Here is a 22,594-nt window from a genome sequence, read left to right as displayed (position 1 = left end):
TGTTCCTGCCACTGGAAGCTATGTGGGGCCATCGGTGATGTTTGTGACAAATCCATCCTGTCCACCCGTTTTTACAGATCATGTTAAGATATGGGACCGAAAATTAGGAAGATCCAAAACTCAAATGGTCCGCACGTCGGGAAACCGTGAGGATTGAATGTCCACCGTTGAAATATTCGTAGGCCACGGGAGTTTTATATCAGGCTTTTTTTTTTTTTTTTTTTTTGTTTTTTTTTTCAGTTCATCCCATTAGCAATGATCTTAGGAACATCATGGATGGCATATAAAAATCAGGGTGGACCCAGATAGGTTTCAACGGTAGATGTTTTCCTAGCCATTATTTCCTGTCATCCGGACCAAAAACTGTCTCATTTTTGGGGGAATGATTTAACATGATCCCGAAAAACAGATGGACGGGATGGATTTGTCACAAACGTCACGGTGGGCCCACCTAGCTTCCCAATCTGTGTCCGCGAGAACCCAGCCTGACTGGGTAGATGATACGGTACGGTACAACCCCCAACAAAAGGAATTACGTATAACCCTCTATCCGCAGTACACGTGCAGGGTGATGCAAATCGGAACCGTCCGTTTAGATACCAATACTATCATGCATGATCCATGTTTGAAAATTCATATATATTGAATGAACTCTTGAGCATTCATTGATCCTAGGGATAGGATCATCCAACGGATTCTATATTGAATCGAAGTCAGTGAAAAGCATTTTAAACTAAATGGACGGTCCCGATCGACGCTTGTTTCTCCCACGTGTGCAATGCCGAGATAGATCTACCATATTCCGATTCTACCGAATCTACCATATCCATATCATCTCCCGCCTCTATAAATTTCAACATTCCTCCGTTTCTCGTTTTTCGGTTATAGCTTCTGGTGGTCTGGTCTCCTCATTCCCATCCATCGCCGACGTACTGTAGACTATCTGCTTCTCGTTTCCATTATCCTAGAAAAGATGAGAATTCCATTTCTACACTTCTTCATCTCTCTCCTATACGTCCGTCTCGCCGCATCTCTAACATCCGACGGCAGAGCTCTCTCATCTCTGTCACACAACCTCAAACTCCCTCCGTCCATCGCGTCGTCCTGGAACACATCCCAAACCACTCCCTGTAGCTGGCAAGGCATCCGCTGCAACAGAAACCACAATGTCATCTCAATCATCCTACCAGAATCCAACGTCTCAGGTCGAATCGGGCCCGAGATCGGACGGTTGAGATTCATCAAAGAGATCGATCTCGGCCTCAACGGTCTCTCCGGCTCGCTCCCGCCAGAATTAGGTAATTGCACTCTTCTGGAGTACATCGACCTTTCATCAAACAGATTAAGTGGCGAATTACCAAAAACCCTTGGAAATTTACAGAAATTACTGTTTCTGTCCCTTTTCGACAATGCGTTTGAAGGGGCAATTCCGGAATCTCTGTTCCGGATTCCGTCCTTGGACGAGGTTTATCTCAACGAGAACGGGCTTTCGGGTCCGATCCCGTCGAATGTCGGGAATGCGAGCAGGATCCAATCTCTATGGCTCAACGGCAATGGGTTGTCGGGAAATGTGCCGGATTCCGTCGGCAATTGCAGCCGATTGAAAGAGCTCTATCTTATGCAAAATCGGCTTGTTGGGTCTCTGCCGGAGAGCCTGACCGGCATCAAGACGCTCGGGTTCTTGGATGTTAGTGGGAATTCTCTATCGGGTAGGATTCTGTTTGGGGCAGGTCGCTGCAAGAGTTTGGAACAGCTGGTTCTGTCTTCCAATCGTTTCAATGGCGAAATCCCACCGGGTTTGGGGAATTGTAGCCGTTTGACGGCTTTTGCGGCCAGGAACAATACCCTGACGGGTCCGCTTCCGTCTTCGCTCGGCCTGCTATCTGAGCTCTCAGTTCTATATCTTGATGGTAACTACTTGTCTGGCCCAATCCCGCCAGAGATCGGAAAATGCCGGTCGTTGGTGGAATTGCAGCTGCAAGAGAACCAGATTCAAGGAATGATTCCTGGTGAATTGGCTTCGCTGAGAAATTTGAAGAATCTTATGTTGTTTACGAATCATTTAGAGGGTGAGATTCCGGGTGGGATTTGGAAGATCCAGACACTTGAGAATCTTCTCCTCTATAACAACAATCTCTCAGGGGAGCTGCCGACTGAGATCACAGAGCTCCGGCGGTTGAAAAACATCACTCTCTTCAATAACCGATTTTCGGGAATCATACCACAGGATTTTGGGTTCAATAGTAGTTTAGAAAGAGTGGATTTTACTAACAATGAATTTGTGGGTGAGATCCCGCCAAACATCTGTTTTCGAAAACGGCTGCAGGTTTTGAATTTGGGTTCTAATCTATTCCACGGCAGCATTCCTTCGGATGTTGGAAGCTGTTCGAGTTTGGTAAGGTTGATACTAAGCCATAACAACCTTACCGGGCCGCTCCCTGATTTCTCAGAAAAACCAAATCTCTTGTACTTGGATATCAGTTGGAACAACATCATCGGCCCCATTCCGTCGACCTTGGGGAACTGCAGGAATCTCACTTCGATTAACTTGTCGATGAACAAGCTTACCGGCCTTATACCTCGACAGATAGGAAACCTCACGAATCTACAGGTCTTGAACATGTCCTACAACCGTTTGGAAGGTCCATTGCCAGTGGAGCTTTCACAGTGCAGTAGGCTGTTTTTGCTTGATTTGGGTTTCAATTTCTTGAATGGTTCGATCCCATTGAGTCTAAAATACTTAACAGAACTAGCTCACTTGGTATTACAAGAGAATCGGTTCACCATAGGAATACCGGACTTCTTATCAGGATTCAGTAAGCTGTTGGAACTGCGGCTGGGCCGGAATTTGCTGGGTGGTAGCATCCCTCCATCATTGGGTGAGTTACAGAATCTGGCCATTGCTTTGGATCTCAGTGACAATGGACTGATAGCAGAAGTCCCGCCTGAATTAGGAAAGCTGAATGTGCTACAGAGTTTGGATTTATCGCTTAACAATCTGACAGGACCTCTAACACCATTGGACAGTCTAAATTCGTTGGTCGAAGTGAATGTTTCATATAATCAGTTCACAGGTCCGATACCGGGCCATTTGATGAGGTTTCTTAAATCTTCTCCAAGCTCCTTTTTGGGAAATCCTGGCCTTTGTATCCCATGTTCACTGAGCAACTCAACTTGTACAGGAAAGGGCAGTCTCAGTCCATGCCATCGGAGATCAACTGATCGGGTGGGCCTCGGTACGATTCAGATTGGGATGCTGACTCTTGGATCGTCGTTGTTCTGTACTCTGGTGCTTCTTGCAGTTGGGTACACATTCTTCAAGCGCAGAACAGCAGCAAGGAGTGAGACCTCTTTACATGAAGGATCGTCTTTCCTTCTTAATAAGGTGATGGAAGCCACTGAAAATTTGAATGATAGATATGTGATAGGCAGAGGAGCCCATGGAACCGTTTACAGGGCTTCGTTGAGTCATGAAAAAGTCTATGCCATAAAGAAGCTTGTTTTCATGGGGCACAAGGGAGCAAATGCAAGCATGGTAAGAGAAATCCAGACTGTTGGAGAGATCCGGCACCGGAATCTGGTGAAATTGGAGGAATTCTGGTTGAGAAAGGATTATGGGTTGATTCTGTACAATTACATGGAGAATGGGAGCCTTCACGATGTTCTACACGAGATCAAGCCACCACCGGTTTTGGCGTGGGTTGTGCGGTATAAGATAGCTCTTGGAACCGCACAAGGATTAGCCTATCTTCACTATGATTGTAATCCTGCTATCGTGCACAGAGATATCAAGCCAAAGAACATACTCTTGGACTCGGAGATGGAGCCTCATATCTCGGATTTCGGCATCGCCAAGCTTTTGGATCAGTTTTCTACTTCTTCTCAATCCAATTATGTCATGGGCACTGTTGGGTACATGTCACCAGGTATGAGATTGATGTTTATAGAAGTTTGTATTGTTGCTTATGATGCATTTGGTTGCACCAAATATCATGAAATTTCATGATTAATCAGTCTAATTTGGTGCAAATATCATAAATTTCATGATATTTGGTGCAACCAAATGCACCCTTAGCCACTTCAAATACCTCATCATCATCGTCTCCACATCCATATTTGATCGCATTTTTGTATGATTACCACTGCCTTCTGCTTATTGCGGTTGTATGATGATGATAGTGATTATGATGTGTCTGGGTTTGTTGAGTCAAGTGTTAAGACAGGATCTCAGCATATGTAGAAGCTGGATCTGTACATGTGGGGCCCGGGGTTTGCTGATCCAGACTTTTGATCTGATGACTTCGCGATTGATGGGGCGTGGGTGCCCCAAAATTTTCACAGATTCAAAGTTCCTAAATCTTCGATCTTGGCCTAGTTTCTGTTTATTTGGAACCATCATTTTATAAAGAACTGACCAATGGATTAGGATCTTCCAATCTGGGAGATGTCCATCATGAGGTCCATCTCAACAATGTTCTGGTTCAATAAATCACGGGCTTCATTTGTACATCATCGTGTGCCTCCTTCTGCATGCAGTGTTCTCCAATGGGAATTCCAAGGAACTCTTCGTAACTCAACGCTCACTGGCAAAATGCAGTTGCAAATCTTGGGCTGTGTTTGGATGCTCGATTGAATTGAAGTCGTATTCAATTGATAAGTAGAAATGATGAAACTGTGCCTTTTTCTATTCCATTCATAACGTGGGGCTGACCCCTAAATTTTCTTTAAGATCATTTCAGATCCAACTTGAAATGCATGGAATTGAAATTAGGTGTTTGATCATTATGATGAAATAGAACCATCACTACTTTGGACATTTCTTCTATACCGTATTGGATAATTGCAATTTAGTTTAACCGAGCATCCGAATGCGTTATACAATAATAAGTAAAATCTTTTCTGATTGGGGCAAGCCCCAATGGTACCCGGCAGATGTGGGGCCCAGTGATGTGTTCACGGAATACAACCTGTCCATAAGGTGCACCACCTCTGAAAGCCCCCAAAGCCCCAAAATCAGTCTGATCCAAAATTCAGATGGGCCACAGAACAGGGAACATGCTGGGAGAGAACGTCAACCGTTGATCAGCATGGGGGGTCCACTTTGTTGTGTATATATAATCAAGGCCGTTTGGACCCTTTGACTTAGGTTGGCTATTGTGAAATTCAAGGGTGGGCTTTCCCTTCCAGCTCATTCCCTTTGATGTGGCGCATCTTAGTTTTGGATCATAGGGTTTTCCTGAGGTGTAGCATCTAGTAGATGAGTTGGATTCCTTGAACACGTCAGCTGGCCCCATATCTGTCCAGAACCACTGGAGCACGCCCCTTTCTGATTTGAACTCCTTTTCAACTTCAAAATGTCATGGCTTGCTGCAACAGAGACTGCATTTTCAACCAGGAAGAGCAAGGAATCAGACATCTACAGCTATGGTGTAGTCCTACTTGAACTGCTTACCAGAAAGAAGGCCTTGGATCCTTCCTTTCCAGAGGCAACAGACATAGTTAGCTGGGCCAAATCCACCTGGAACGACGCTGAGGATATCAAAACAATCGTGGACACGGGCCTCAGGTGTCAATTCATTGATTCCGTGGTCATGGAACAAGTAAGCGTTGTTCTTCTATTGGCCTTGAAATGCACTGCAAAGGAGGCGAGTGACAGACCCACAATGCGAGATGTGGTTAAGCAGCTGATAGATGTCAAGGCCTGTGCTGAGCTAATGGAGGGTTAAGAAAGTGAGTTTTTTTTTTTTTTTCGGAAATGCCAATCTGACCATGTTGGCTGATCTCAAATAACTTGGAGATTGCTGTGAAGAAATCTGACCGTCGATGTAAAGAAAAGATCCGTTTGGTGGTATACGCTACTCACAGGTTTATTTCACTCACTGTGGGTGGTGTAATTTTGATATTTCAGTAATACTTATAATACAAATGTGTACTTGTAACGCTTGTTTTAGCATCTATTAATGTGGGGGATCGTGTTTGGAAAAATGGAACAATTGAATTCTGATGAAACAGGATGCAATTACTGTCTTGATACATGTTTCTGTACAGATGGGGCTGACGATTCAGTGATCCAGACCATTGTTCAATCGGGCTTACCATGAATGAGGAATGCCCCAAAAGTCTTCCATTTGATGATCCTAATCCTTGGACCAGTGCTTACAAACAGACGCCTAAGAAAACTTCAGCAATTTCATGGGAAGAAAGGCAAAAGATTGGATAGTTAGGATCTTGTAATGTGGAAGATTTTCAGCCCATTCTGCATTGGCTGTGGGATCCATCAGATCACTCAACCATGGTACATGCTTGCATGGAATGTGTGGACATGAGTAACGGTCTGATGTATCAGGATTTGGGTAGTTCCTCGTGAAAAGGTACCTATCTAATTTCCATGAGTAACAGAGATGTCATGTGAATTGTCCAATAGCTGGTGGGGAGCTGAATTTTTCTCTGTGCAATGTCAAGGCATGCAGAGGTAAGTTGTTGTTAGATTTTACAAGTATTGAAGAAACTCCATGGATTGGATGGGCATACGATCATATTACAACACAACAACCTGAAAAATACACAAGAACCAAGCACTTGCACAGCTAAAACAAGTCCACTTACCATTGTGTGACTGCATCCTTCTATCTTGAAATTCAAGTAGAGGAATGTACATTCACATTACTTTCTGAAAAGAAGTTAAAAGACAAAACACTCGATCCATTTGTAGTTCATGTGAAAGGTGATTGAAGATGGGATGCCTGGCACATGTGCCCACATGCCACACATGTTGGGTCCAGGATATTCATCAGCAGGAGACACCATGATCATGCCCTGGCCCAAAAATCAGGCCAGTCAACTTATAGGTGGGTTACGTAGAAAAAAATTGGATGGTTTGGTAACAAGTGTGGCCATGGGTCTATATTCAACATAAACATGTGGCCCACCTGATTAGTGGACCTTCGTTTTCCAGGCAGTGCATGTTCATGATGGTTCCCACCTGATGAGTGGGTGAGATGCCAAACGTGTGTCCCATGTTGGACGTGTGCTGAAAATCACCTCTTCGATCTCTCACATGAATCGCCTCAGCATCTCTCTTATTTCTGAGGGGGTGGTGCATCTGGATTTAAATTGCTGAGCTCTATAGTTACATCTGTAGAACGTTGCACATCTGGATTTATTAAACTGCTATGCTTTGTATCTAACTCGGCAGATGGTGGTGGGATGCTTGGATTTAAATCGGTAAGCTCTGTAGAGATAACTCTGTCTTCTTCTCTAAGTTCTCATCCATGTAGTTAGACATGCTCAGTGTAGGCTGTGAAGCATTAACATGAGGAGGAGCCTCAAGATCTCAATTGCCTCTCATTGGCTCTTCGCTGGGTGCCGTTTGCCTGAAGGTATGAGCGGACAAGTCCCTCAGGTCAAAGAGTCTAATCAAGGCAAGGAATATTTGCCACAAGGTGTCTCCATAATTGGTGTCTGTCAAGACATGACCACGATCATGTAGGAAGCAAACTGAGAATATCGTAATGGCAATGACTGAAACAGCTCCAATGATGGCAAAGAGGGGCCAAATGCTATCGAGGGAAAGACTGTTGGAAGTGATCTGTGTCTTGTTCTTGCAAAGTGGTTCGACTCCCAAACCATTCTTGCTCCATCAAGGCCATTTTCTCTCCCTCTGTGATGTTTAAGATTGCCTTTGAAATGTTGGAGACTAGAGTGGAACCTTGTGGGAAGGCCTGTAAAAGTGAGAGGAATAAGAAGCAAAGCAGTCAATATTTCCAAAGCTGTGGGAGGGTTAGATCTTGAGGCAACACTCTTGCGAAATGCCTGAGGTAGTCATATGTTTCTTATGAGGAATTATAGGATACATGACCCAAGGCTTTTCATAGTATAGGCAGGTTTTCAATTTTGAAAAGTTGGGCTTATGCTTCAGAAATCCTGACAATTGTTCTATTGCGTCACAATGTAGTGGGCCTTTCCCCAATATCTGCCGGAGCAGAAGTACTAGCCACCAATCTTTGGATTTTCTTCAGTTGAATGGGATTGTTGCTGTTATCTCTTCCAAAACCTATTTGTAGGACACAAATTCAAAAGGTCAGGATTGTCTAATTGAGGAGATTTCTGGGCATGGTCCTCTACAGTTGGATACAGTCGAACACTGTTTGGATAACTGAAGCATGGACCCCACTTGTCAGAATTGGCATAAATTCGATGAAGCCTCAGATCACGTATCCTATAATTCCTCTGTTTCTCATACACTTCAAATAATTTGTCCCATATGTGTTTTTTCTTTGATAACTCTCGGGAGTGGGAAATGAAAATAGAAATCTTCTTCTTCTTCTCACTCTCTCTCTTAATTCTTTTTACTTTTCTGGCACTTGGAAAACTTCAGCTAATGATATAGGGATGAGTAAAACATGTTACAAGAGTTTATTCACCCATTGGAGATAGTTCTTATGATTATTATAATAATAATAATAATAATTATTTTTTTTGTCTCTTTCTTCATGTGATGGATGAACGAACCTCTTTATAGTTTTATTTGTACTTCTATCTGTTTACTGTTTGGAAATCGAGAGCTTAACTTTTATCTGTTTAGTGCATGTGTGCTAATTACTTTCAATTCATAATGTCCTTTTCTGAAATCATATTGCCTTCCTGATTTTTTCAACAATGTATATGTACCGCTACATTGTATTCCTAATTACATATATTAGGTCATTGTATGAAATGTTAATGCATATTTGTGGATTGTACTCGAATTATTATGTGCATTTTTTTCCACTCTTTTACATTTTCCCTCATATATCTTATCCTTCTTTTAGTTCTCTTATTTTCAGATTGTTCAATTAAAGTAAGAAAATAAATATCAGGGGTGTTCCTTGAGTCTTTATGTTACGCATGTTGTTATTTAGGGCTCTATGGATGTGTGGATGCCTTGCCTCATGTCTGCGCCCTTTAACTGGTATACCTCGCCTGTGTCTTCACCTTTCCTAAACATCTGTATCGTACATGCATGATATGCATGAAAATCCTCACATTACAAAGTTTCCAACATTTGATGTTTCTGCTTAGAAATGCGCGTGCGTGTTTGTTTTCCTTCATCTTTTTGTTTGTATTGTTCCTTTTTTTTTTATTTTTCGCTTCTGTTTTTACAGAAGAGGTGGACTTTGGTTCATCAAGGTGTGCCAGTCTTGATTCATTGTCCCTCACTGCCATAGACATGCTAGCATGGTTGCCAAACTCAAATCAGTTGTGTTACCTGAACATGTGCTATGGGTGCCTAGTCTTCAAGTATCCTAAAGTGTTTGGCTTGGCAAACTCCAAAAACCTAGCCCTGCTGGACATAAATAAATAATATTTTTATAAAGCAAATAAAATAGAACAATGAAAACATAAAAAAGAAACCAAAAAAAATATTCACATAATTCCAATAAAATTTAGATACTAGTTATCTTAGCTTACAAGTAATCGATTAACAAAACATAAAAAAATCACGCATAATCATCTCAAGAAACAGTAGTTTGTTGAAAATCACTGGCTCTCTTTAAAAAAAAAAATTGAGAACCTAACAAAAGAACCAAAAAAAAAAAAAGAACAACGAAGATTGTGCCTTATTATTGTTATTTTTTTTAAAGGGAAAAAAGGGCTATGGTACCTGTAATAAAAAAAGAACCATAATCTACAGAGTAAGAAGAAGTCCTGTTGAGTAGTTTCATCAACAACAAGAGAACTCAATTTTGACGACTAGGTGAGAGATCAATGGCTTGACAAAAGAAATTCACATAAAAAAATTGAGTAGGATGAAAGAAAAGCTTTGAAGAGAATTTGTTTGGACACCTCACTTAAAGAGTCCAACATGGCACTTGCTGATGACATTACTAGGATGCTTGGTCTGTGCAGATTCGAAGTGTTGTTGTATCCAGTATTGTCCAAGTGTTCCCAAGTGGCATGTAAAAATCCCGAAAACTACTGAGTGAGGTAATTCTGCAAATCAACCATCTGGTAGTCTCGGCATGTAGTATAAAAACCTAAGTAATCCAACAAAACCTAGTTATGAAAATGGTGAATGTTCCACTCTAGTGAGGGAAAGTGCATTAAATAGAAGGGTAGGATTGTCCAACTAGCATGTCATTTTTTGTATGATTGACCACCCATGGCCGGGCCCCTAGATGAGATGAAAGAGAGGGAGAAACTCACAAAGCCAAATCCACCAGTTTTGTTTGTGGGTCCAACCATGGTGTAGCTGCCATATGTTGCTAGGAAGAGCTTAAGGAAGGGGATCTCATCAAAAATGGCGGAGACACCGCCATTTTCACTCCCTTTTGATAGGGCCTCAGCATACTCCTCAGGACTTCCATAGGCAATGAGCTTGCACTCATCGAATAACTCCCTCAAGAACCCCACAACAAAGGATCCATTTTGGTAGTCCACATAATGCCCGTTCCTTCTGAGCTCATTGATGTCTGTGATAGTCGGTGCAAGGCGTTGGACTGTTAACATTGTTGTCAAGCTCGTTGTATAACTTGATTGTATTATCAACACTACAAACACCCATATGATCACCACAAACCCAGATAAGTTACTAATAATATTCTCTCCTGCAACCAAAAAAAGATCCATTTTTAGAGCATAAGGTGGATATTATTGTGACTAGAAGCTTAGAAGTTTGCTTGTGTTTTTGCTTATGATATTGGATTTATAACGAGTTCCATTTTGGGAATTGGAATACTGTAGAAATGTAATAACCAATTCCCAAAATGGAAAACATGTGTAGGGAAGTAGGAAGTGATGGGTGTAATAGGGGCCATGCTTCTATAACTTGTTGACTCGACTCGAAATTTGGCCGAGTCAACTCGACTCGGCGGGATTTTGAGCCAAGTCATTGAGAAACTCACTTGTGGTACTAAATCAATCCCAACTTAGCGAGTTTTCTAGTTCTTGCTGACTTGGCTGTCATTTTAGTTAAAAAAGTGTTATTGGGGGGTTTTGAACTGAAAGAGCATGAAACTTAACCTGTGCACCACACATTAGTGCTTTGTTTTCAAATGCTATCCTATATTGTAAAAATAGGTTCAAACATTTTTTTGGCAACACTATTGTAACATAATCATTAAATCCTGAGTTGAGTCATCTAAAGACTCACTTGAATCTTCGTGTTGACCTGACCCCATTGGACTTAAACTCAAGTCGAGATTTTGGGTTTTTGAACTATGATAGGGGCTACCATATGCTGTTGTCTTGCACTTGTTAGTTGTAGGAAGAAAATTTATAGAGGTAGAAGGAAAATATTGTGGAGAGGTAGAAAGAAAATACTGAACTGTGTGCATAGACAAGTGTGGAGAAGGAGAACCAGAAGATCATGCCAACTTCTTGTGCACGTGGGCCCCTAAAATCCCTGTTTATCCTGTGCTCAAGAAGCCAAACAACAGATCCGATAAGGATGAAGGACAACACGCTTGTCAACCATAGATCCTTACTCAAAGGCTTTATGAAAATCCGAGCATTCTTCCTTCTGCCTTTGATGGGCACTACCATCGACACTCCCAATTCTGTATATGGCACTGTGAAATCCACGTGTAAAGATCGGTTGTATATGATCGTGATATCTCCAATGACTGCATCATATTTCTGTTTTTCCTCCAAAAATGATGAGAAAAAAATCAGTGAGAAAGACCAAAATACTTATTTTCATTAGCAATATGACAGAGTAGGAACACCACTGTGGCCTATCTGCAGAGAGAGCATCCAAATCCTTTTGGATTCCAACATTTTCTGATGACATGGGGTCTGCGACTCCACATCAACTGAGGGCTCCATGTCATCATATCTTGTTGAATTCAAAAGGAGTTTGGATTGCAAGTACATGAGCAGACCCTTTGGGTATAGTATGTGGATGATACGATTATATTCTACGATGTGGATGCAAAAAAAGGTGGATAGTTTTAGGAAGATTGTTGCATGTTTCAAGGTAGTATTTGGTCTAAGGGTGAATATAAGTAATTGTGAATTGTTGGAGGTTCATGTATCAAAGGAAGAAGTGTGAATATGCAAAATCTTTGGTTTTCAGTCGAGCTCATTTTCTGCGACCTATTTAGGCCTTTCATTATGCATAGGGAAACTGGCTAAACACTTGTGGGATAAGGTGGTGGAAAGGTTTGAAAGGAAACTATTGAGCTGGAAAAGAAGGCATTTGTCCTTAGGGGGAAGGTTGATATTGATAAAGGTGGCTATGTCTAATATTCTGATTTATTTTGTCTTTATATAGATGCCAAAGTCGGTTTTATTACATTTGGATAAAATTAGGAGATAATTTCTATGTCAAGGAGCTGAAGAGAAGCATAAATTTCATTTAATGAAGTGGTAGGAGTCAGATGAATTTTGCACTTTTGGGGAAATGGCTTGGGCGTTCGGTGTTGAGGAAGGGAATCCAACAGCTCATAATGAAGGAAGTATGGTTTAGAGGAAGGGGAGGAGATGGATTAGAGTGATTTCTTTATACAAAGCATCGGGAGTTTGGAAAGCAATAGTGGGATCTAGAGGAAAGTTCAAGATGGGTGTAGGTTTTTCATTGGAGGATGGAGTATTTGTTTTTAGGAAGGTGTTTGGATGGGAGATAAACCACTTGAAGAACTTTTACCTAGATTGGCCAGAATATTGTTGGATCTGAATATCGTGGCTGCTCATTGTTACTCTTTGATAGTGAATGAGATGAGTTAACCCCTTTATGCAGAAGGAATCTGTTGGAAGATGAAGAAGAAGTGATGCTCAATTTCTTGGAATTGCTTCAAAAGATAATGCCATCAGTGGGAGAACGGGACTCTATGGCGTGGATTGGAGAAAAATCTTGCAAATTCTCGGTAAAATCATTTTATAACTTCATTTCTAGGTCCTCATTTGATAGGAAAATTAGCCATACATCTTTTGTGGCGTTCTAGGGCTCCTCCTAAAGTGCCAGCTCTGTCATGGCTAGTGGAAAGAAGTAAGGTTCTCATGGTTGATAATCTTTGCAAGAGAAGGATGGTGATACCGAACATATATTTAATGGGCATGCAAAACGAGGAGACGGTTTATCATAATTTTCTTATTAACCATTTGCTAAACACTCATCGGATAGGTTTTCAAAGTATTTGGAATATCTTGGGTCATGCAAGGATCCACAGGAAGTTTTTCCCGGGCATGGCCTGTGGGAGGTTTAGGGAATGAAGGGAAGGCAAATTGGAATATCGTTGTTGGCTGGAATCTGGACTTTGTGGGAGGAGGGGAACAGTAGGTGTTTTTAGTATCAAAGTAGCCAGGTAATAGATGTATTCAATAGGGTTAAATTGAATGTAATGGAATAGGCAAATGCTTTTAAAGTTGTAGGTTAGTTTCTATCATTTTCATCTTTTCGATGTATATTGGATTCTTTTAGGCTTTTGCCTCTTATCTAATAAAATCATTGCCTATGACAAAAAAAAAAAGAAAAAAAGAAAAAAACCTTTGGATACTAGTAGGAATCTAAGGTTGCCTGATGTTTGATTTGCCGAACAAGATCATCGTAAGACCCAACACTCTATCCATTAGCATCTTCAAAACGAATGAATTCATGAGGGAGGGCATATGGTAATGCCTCTAACACAGATGTGAACACATCAATGCAGAACCCCTTGACCTTTGTTCTGTTGGTTTCAAGATCTCGTTCTGAATCCATATTTATGGGAACACCGATTCTCAACTTCTTACCACTTGTTGGGATCACCCAACCCTTTGACAGAACCATCAATTCTCCAGGCCAGAAGACAGTCCGAAGATCGGATGTGGAATTTGAGTACATTTTATTAGTATTTGCCAAATTTCATGAAATTCCATACATTGGCGACCAAAACCCGATCCTCCTCTCTCCTTTCCCGATGACATTAACTATTTGAAAGGCTGATGATTGTAATTGCCCATTGACGAGATTGAATTCTCCACTCAGGCCTTTGAATTTGGTCTTCAGGATTGCATTGAGAAGTTCCGGACCCATTTGGGAGATTCCTAGAGTTGCCAATTCAGTCAAGTTTTTGCTTGTTTCTGACGCAGGGGAGGGCATGAGGTCGAGCACCGTCTTCCTCAAGAGGATAACTATTCCGAATCCACGGAACTTCTCTGGACTCCTCACAGAGACTTCTCAAATCCAGGAGGAAAGAAAGCAAGAAATAGAAATAAATTCGAAATTGATTAATGAATGAATAAAAACGAGTTCACAACCCTTTAAATAGGGGTACCAAGCAATGGGAAAGAAATCAGAATCAAACTACAACTAAAACTCCTAGAATTCGCGACTTACTATAAATAGTAAACTTACTAGTTATAGACGGTCGTGATGTCTACTAGTGCGCAAGGTTTTCTTCTCCTAATTATTCTAAGCTCTTTTCACGTTGGGCACAACTCCTAAAGCTGCGTAGCGGGGTTGGTTGGCTAAAGTAGCTTGTTCTACCCCAAAATCATATATTTTACGCCTGATAACTCATTCCGGTTTGTGAGATACGCCCGATCTAAGGTCCGACGGTCCGGATCACTTCTGTCGTCGACCGGGCCTTTTCTGATCCATCTTGGCCATGAAACTGTCCGCGACCCGCTCTACATCAGTTTCTCTGTGATAGAAACTTGCATTCGTGGTCCCAACTTTCTCCGCTAGCGCCCAAACAGTATATTAAGTCCATAGGCCAAACACGCTTAGCTCAGCTCTTTCAATTTGCAGATTCTCCCTACGGAATTTATTTTTCCATTTTTCCGTAAAATCCTCAAGCTCCTTAGTTTTTGGCACGTAAGGTTTAACACCCAAGACGCCCTGCATAGAATAGATGATGGAAGTATTCATGGAGTCTAACAGATCTGTTAGCCCATCGGTAATAATCCAAACATATCCTTCCCTCATCATTCCCGCCTCTTTCACCTTCAAAAAGAACCGAGGGGCAATGGAAGAGGACATGTGCACGACAAATACCCTAGTTTGCATGGACATCAGCTTATAGAGCTCTTCAAGGATATGATCATCCTCTGCCGAAAGAGCAATTACACTTCTATACAGAATCCGGGTCTCGATCTCTTGTAAGGCATCGGTTAGATAAGGTATTACTCCATTTCCAGAATCAGTATCTTCGTATATGAGGATGACTTCCCTCCATTTGAAACTTTGAATGATGGCAGCAATTGCTTTCACCTGAGAGGAGTCATTTTGTAATGTTCTGATGAAATATGGAGTTTTGGTGGAGGAAAGAGAGGGGCTAGTTGCAGAGAAGAAACAACGGGCACTTGAGTTTTCATTCCTGGTTGGGCCACAAACTCAGCCTCTGCTGATTTTTGTGGCCCTATGATTGCTTGCACTTTCACAATTTTCAACAAGTCTAGAGCTGCATGTGTGAAAATGAAGTAGGGATGAACATGATGAGGTCGATCACCCTCTTCCTCACAGATACTTCTCGAATCCACGAGGAAAAAGTAAGAAAAATTGATTGATAAACGAGTCTACAACCCTTTAAATAGGGATACCAAGACTTGGAAGAAGTTTAGGAATTAAATTAGAACTAAAACTCTCTAAAATTCGTAACGTACAATAAATAATAAAATTTTTATTTATAGTAAGTGTCCTATATGGAATTAACTACCTTATTCTGCTAATTTTTTCTAAACACTTTTCAGGACACAACTCCTAAAGCCCAATGGATGAATAGTTACAATCAAACCAAAACTTACTAAAAATAGTAAAAACGGAAATAAACATAAAATTTGACCGGCAATATGATGGAATCTCGCAAATTCAGCATGGGCAACACGGCAGTGCCGGGTTGGTTGGCTAAAGTAGCTCATCCTACCCAAAATCATATATGTGGTATGTCGAGTAACTCATTCCGGTTTGCGAGATATGCCTGTTTTAAGGTTCCGACGGTCTTGATGGCTTCTGCCTCTGATCGAGCCTTCTCTGATCCATCTTGGACATCCGCGACCCGCTCTACATCAGAAAAGAAGAAAATAAGATGCAGATTGTTAGATAAGTAATAAGAATCTTCCGACGAACGAGTACAAATTAGGCACTGAAATTCAGTACGTAAGCCTTGTCTACTGTCCGATCATTGCATATGGCCCATTGATTCAGACCATAGGTAAGCCTTGTCTACTGTCTGCGTATCAACCGTCATAAGCTGCCAGAATATCAAATAACTTCGCCTTTGCCACAGAACTTTCCTGGTTCCTCAAGAGGGAAAGTAACTGAAACCTTCTCGTTTTAGACTTCAGTCAGCAGGTATAGGTGTGCATGCATCTGTTAGGTGGCCCACGCAAGATCCAGGTCATTCAGCAGGTGGGCCCCACCTTTTATGACTGTTGGCTCAAAACTGGTATTGTCAAGTAATATATTTTAGCATTGGTACAATTTCTTTCCCACATCCCATGGTTCAACCGGCTCGATCCACTTCTGAGACGGGTTTGGGCAATGCTAAATGGGTAATGGGCCTACTTCCAGTCAGAAAATGTGTCCTGAATCAATGGATCAGGATCCAGTTGAACCCTAACCTGACCTGACTGGCCTATATAATTATTAATGGTTCGGGTCAAACGACCCACCCCGACCCGACCCACCAGCCCGACCGGACCCAAAACCTGAAACCAATTAATAGACATTTAGTAATTAGATACATGCACATGATGTAGTGTTCGTATGTATCCGCCTATTTAATAAGGATGATGTACCTTTAGCCTGGTATTCCGTTCTTAAACCCAATTGTGCTCGTGCCAGTGTATCGGGTCTTTCAGGGTTTTTGGTTTGGGCTGAATTCGACCTGGCCCCAACCCAAGCCATTGCCACCCCTAGCCTTGGGTCTAAACTTAAGGCCCTAATTACTAAATGGGCCAGGACTCCGCTGGATTTATAATCCTTATGAGTGGTTAGTTGTCAAAATCACGCGTTTTTCTGATTTCACATGCATGTGCATCCGATGCCAACATGTGTGCCAAGATGGCAAATGTGGTGCACAACCTATCCATCCATCAAGTGGGCCAGCCCAAAATCGGGCCGGGCCGGTTCACTTGGAAGTTGGGAGTCTTCGGACACAATATATATGGTAGAGGCTGCATTTGGTTGCACCAAATTTCATGATATTTCATGAAATTTGCATTAGATTGACTAATCATGAAATATCATGAAATTTGGTGCAACCAAACACACCCAAAGTCATCCCTACCCACCATGTTGGAGTGTATTCTGAAAATCACACTATCCTATAACTAAAATGGTCAGTGATCCAGGTTTATTGAGTGAAATCAGATTTGCTAAAATTATTTGAATTTGATCAATGTGAATAGTGGCCTTACACCATCTTCAAAAGGTTCCACAAAAGTTCAATTTAATTAGAGGCTAACATACATTATAATTTCTCACTATCATCACTTTAAAACCCGTTGCCCATTTCACATGTATAGTTTGAAAGCTATCGATGAGTTCTACACGCTGGCCAATTGGCTATAGGCATCTGACCAATTTTCAAAAGAAAAAGAAAGTTGTTTTAAGAGTTAATTTTGAGTTTATAGTCAAAATATATTTAATAAAATACACTTTTTGCTATTTTTAGGGTAGCTCAAGATTTAGAGAGTCATAGAATAGCTTAAATTTCCTTTCCAGTAATGAGAAAAAGTTTGACTTAGTTTAGAAACCACTTACTATTTTTAATAAATTTACTGAAAACTTTACTATTTTAAGAAAGTTATAAATTTAGCGTTTAAGTCTTATATAAGTTATATTAAAAAGCTTTATAAATAGAATTTATTAAAAATTTTCTCCAATAACATTATTTTCTATATTCTTGTTTTTAGAAAATTTTTTCATTGTAGATTCAATAGCTATTTTTGGAAAAAGAAGATATCTCCTCTTTCCTTCACATAGCTGTTACATTATTTGGCATCAGAGCCGCTACACTAGTTTGTATTAGATTGAGGTTTATCTTTAAGTCAATGCCTTCTATTAACATGGATGGCAACATTTCTACGAGCAATGCTCTTGGAATTACTTATGCGACTGAGGTGAAGTTTGAGGAATGTTATCCGGAATCAGACAGTCAATGCACTATGTACAAGAAAGAATTTCTTAGGTGATTTAGGCCATAGATCACAAATACAATTGTGGCAATGAATTACCCGTGACCATGAAAGGAGTTTGTTCGATGTCCAACAAATAGAACACTTACGCCTAACTGTAGGCCTTTAACAATGTAGAGGCAAGCCTAATTTAGAGACTGGATTCTCTTTGGCTAATCAAATGTTGATTTACGCAGACCAAGAAATGCATATTGAGGAATCCATTGATGAAGAAGAATAATGAAGCTATGCAAATAAAGGAGTGCATCTTGATGAATCCACCGTTGAATTATTTGTTGAATTATTTAATGAATCCATGGGTGGATTAACTGATGGATTCATATGGTTGGCCTAGAAAAAGTTTCCATTGAGTGAAAACTATAGTTGACAGATGAATCAGTTCAAAGATACAATATAGAGATCAATATTCATGATCATCCCATCAAGCTTTAAGTGGATCATCCCCGTTTTACGTTTGCCATTTCTTCATCTTTTGCTACACTGTTCTTTCATGTCAAGGTTTGTTATTGCTTTGGGGTGGCTTCGATATTGCAAAAAAATTATTTGTTTAAATTTTTTTATTGATTTTTTTTCATGAGCGCATAATTGTATGCAATGTTTTAATTGTTAACAGTAATATTGATAATATCGTAATATTATTGTTATTATAACATGGGTGATATTGAGACAGTAATTTTTTATTTTCTTTCCAGTTGTTAATGATTTCTCGACGAAATATCATATTTTGTTAATATTCTGAAATATTGATAAATGTTTGGATGGTTTGATGAAATTTTGAATAGATATATATATATGAGATTAATAAGATAATTGTACTAGTTATTATTATTATTATTATTATTATGACAGTACATGCTTTTAGATCCACATTAACTTGAAGCTTATTATGTATGTATTCTTTAAAAAAAAATAAAAAAAAAATTCTAATTTTATTAAAAAATTTCATAATTTTTTTTTTTTTCATATTTTCTTGATATTTCTATACATTCCTGATTTCAGCAATATAAATATTATTTTTATACAAATACTTTAAATACTATGTACCATCACACATTTGTCAATGTAGGACAAATCCAATCCCTTCGATAGAGCAATACCAGTCCTAGAATAATTTTGGTGTAACCAATGGGTGGGCTACAATTTAGAAAATAGAATATACAATAGAAAAATCTAAGTTGAAGTTTGTTTATTCATCCAACTGCTTCTAAAATCGTAGCCACATTATATGATGAATAAACTATATTTATTTTCATGCAAGAACATCCACACAGTCAAATCGACCTTAACAGACGGCTGGGATATTGCACCACCGGATGGCGAATGCATGAGTTGTCATGTAGGGTTAGGTCCAAAGCTTTTATAGCACGTCAAAAGATTTTTAATGGTCAATAATCACTGTTTCGTGTGGTGTGGTCCACCAGTTCATTTTTGGGATCATGCCGTAAGATAAACTTCAAAAATAGATAGACGGCGTGGATATACAATAAGTACATCGAGGTGGGCCCTATAGTCAGGTCTCACCCACATCGTTGATTCCGGGTGGCAGCTAAGCGGCGCTCACGAGTACGGCTACGCATCTGTTTATCGGGAATTTCTCGGGAGATTTTCAAATTTTAAGGTTTTTCTTGAATATTATCTGAAAATCTCACTAAAATTCAAAAAAATAATATTATAAATTAATAAATAAAATTTAAAATTTGAATATATCTATTAATGGATGAGTTAGAATTTTGAATAAATTTCACCTAAATATCTTGATATTTCCACGATAAAATAGCAAATATTGTAAATGCCAATATTTTGAAAATCTCGCAATATTGTCACGAAACGACATTGTCATGATAAGATCGTGAAATTTAAAAAATATCGGCAACAATGATACCTGTCCACGATCCAAACGGTCCAGTCAGGAACTTGTGGCCTGGATTTCAGGGATTTACAGTTCATACGTAGTTGGCATTTCCCTCGTGTGAACTCCCCTTCGTTGATTTGGTGTAGTCAAATAACTTCCGTTTCTTTGACTTTTATGTGGGTCTTCATGATTATATTAACGATCCTCGTCATTTGCGTGTGGTCCAATCCCGTCCGTTGCTTTGAGTTAAGGTTTCGGATTTTGATATAAGAACTAGTGTGGGGCCCACAACATGCAGTTGGAACTGGGGTTATGGGAGCCAGGCTGGACTGAAGCTTATAGATGAGCTGTGGACACGAGATCATGCCCTAACATCATCTGATGTTGGACGGCTTTGGTGTATCCACGGATTCACCGAGGTGGGTGAATCGCTGACTATGGGGCCTACATTGATGTATCTGACTTAAATCCACGCCGTCCATCCGTTTAGAAAGTTTATTTTAGGCAATAATACCATAACTGAAGCAGATCCAACTCACAGGTCGACCACACCATAGGAAACAGCTGTGATTGAATAACCACCATTAAAAACATCTTGGGGTCCAGCAGAATGTTTTTTTTTTTTCTCCATCCAACCTGTTGACAAGGTAAAAAATAACTGGATGAAGGGACCATATAAATATCGGCTTGATCCACAAATTTTGTGGCCATAAGAAGTTTTTAATGGTCAATCATCACTATTTCCTGTGGTATGGTCCACCTCAGATTTAGATCTATTTCATTTTTGGTATCATGCCCTAAAATGAGTTTTCAAAACGTATGGACGGCATGGATATTTAAGGCAGATAAATCAATATGGGCCCCACAGTTAGGGATCCACCCACCTAGGTGGATTCCGGGATCCACCGAAGCCGGGCCCTTGATTTTTAGGACTATGGGTCAGGCCTAGCCCCAATCTGTACCTGATTGCTAAATCCATGCAATGGGCTGGTTTGTGGTATAGGTCAGGCCAGAGAAAGAAATTGAAAAATCCCTATTTCCAACTTGATTGCTCCTAATCTAGCTGTTGATCAGGTGGGCCACACATTCACAAACACTGAAGAGGAATGAAATGCAGTCACAGATGTTCAGGACCATCTGATTGCTATGGATGGATGGAATATAAACAAACACGGTGGGCACCACACATAATCTTGAAAGTTTTTATCGTGGAATTCCCCATTCCAATTGTTCCTGGTGGCGTGACCCACCTTTGTTTTTTATCGTCCTGATTGTTAGTATAGTGGGTGGAATTGACGGGTTGTACCTTATGGACGGAGTGGGTGTGTGCCCTACATCATAATGGGCCCCAAACACGTAGTCGTAGGGGAACTGCCCTCAACCAGGCGTGGCTGATAAAGTAAAAGACAAGCTTCCATTGGCTGACCTATAAACTAAATTGACAGCTGTGATTCTCCAGTTTTTGAGCCGTTTGATACTTGAAGGTGGAAGAGGGGTTATTTGATACTCTGACAGAATACTATCGTTCATACGCATGCCCTTTTAAATCATACACATGTCATATGTGTAACCCGAATCAAACTATCTGAATTATATAGTACCCACCGTAAAAAGCTCACAACCCTATAACAGATTGATCAAACGATCATAAGTGTATGATTACCGTTCATTTAATATTGCTTGGACTATTGAGGATCATACTCCACGGAGTACCAGACGTTTTTCTCGATCATTCAAGGCCTTTGATTCTAGGAATCTAAAGTCAACAAAATGCCCCGTCGTATTAAATATATATACAGTCACAACCTTCCCTGAGAAATGCCATCCGAATCGTATAGTACACGTGTTAGAGATGAGAGCCATCTGGGCCCACCTTGAAAATGCCCTAGCTTAATCAGGCTGGTCCACTCAAAAGGTGGGCCACAGGTATACGAGTAAAATGGACGTTTGGTAAAAGAATAAGGGACTGACCGTCCATAGTCAACATACACACGTGGCATGCTGATGTATTGAAAAGTGTGATTCGTGGACCATGCACATTCTTGGTGGGACCCATCTGATGTTCTGTCACCACGATAGGATGCGAAGAATCACTTCAACCTATTCTCGCGCGAATTGTCTTCAACATATTTTCCTCGGCACGCTACCCTGCCGCTTGTTGTTTATCAAAGCATGTTAAACTGTGGTGACCCATTCAGATGCATGTTATACATTTACTTGAATCCAGACCGCCCAAACTGCCGAATCTCTTATGGATGGAGCATTTGCTGGAAATCAGGCTGTTTGCATGAACTTAACCCTTGATTTCGCCCGTTTCATTTGGACCATTGATTATTCATATTTGATGGCTTAGCATTGTTGTGTTTACACTTAGCATGACCAATTTAAATTAGTGAATGAGTAGCCGCCACATGTATATAAATAACGGTAACATACCTATGTGGCAAGGACATGTATCCTATCACACCTTGTTCCATAGGTCAAGTGGTAGACCGAGTGAAAGATACCTAGTTCTAACACTGAGGTCTTGGTATGATTCGCCAGTTGGGGTGGCTAACAGTGAAGTGTGGATTGCCAATGGAGTGTGCTAACAAGCTAAAAAATAAAATAAAATAAAATGGAGTGTACTAATCAAAAAATAAA

The 22,594-nt window shown here is 40.4% G+C and overlaps 1 protein-coding gene and 1 pseudogene across 1 annotated transcript; one reads left to right on the top strand and one right to left on the bottom strand.

Moving 5' to 3' along the window:
* Positions 1-840: 840 nt before the first annotated feature.
* Positions 841-5,940, top strand: LOC131217125 (receptor-like protein kinase). Its single transcript, XM_058211896.1, has 2 exons — positions 841-3,926; positions 5,377-5,940. The coding sequence occupies exons 1-2, from the start codon at positions 974-976 to the stop codon at positions 5,724-5,726; spliced, it is 3,303 nt and encodes a 1,100-aa protein (XP_058067879.1). The 5' UTR covers positions 841-973; the 3' UTR covers positions 5,727-5,940.
* A 1,393-nt stretch (positions 5,941-7,333) lies between these two features.
* LOC131217637 (glutamate receptor 2.8-like) lies at positions 7,334-16,807 on the bottom strand (annotated as a pseudogene).
* Between the last annotated feature and the right edge of the window lie 5,787 nt (positions 16,808-22,594).

The sequence above is a fragment of the Magnolia sinica genome, chromosome 10, assembly GCF_029962835.1.
Source record: "Magnolia sinica isolate HGM2019 chromosome 10, MsV1, whole genome shotgun sequence".
NCBI classification, from domain to species: Eukaryota; Viridiplantae; Streptophyta; class Magnoliopsida; order Magnoliales; family Magnoliaceae; genus Magnolia; species Magnolia sinica.
The sequence above is the reverse complement of the archived record's forward strand: the minus strand, read 5'-3'. Positions and strand labels throughout refer to the sequence as shown.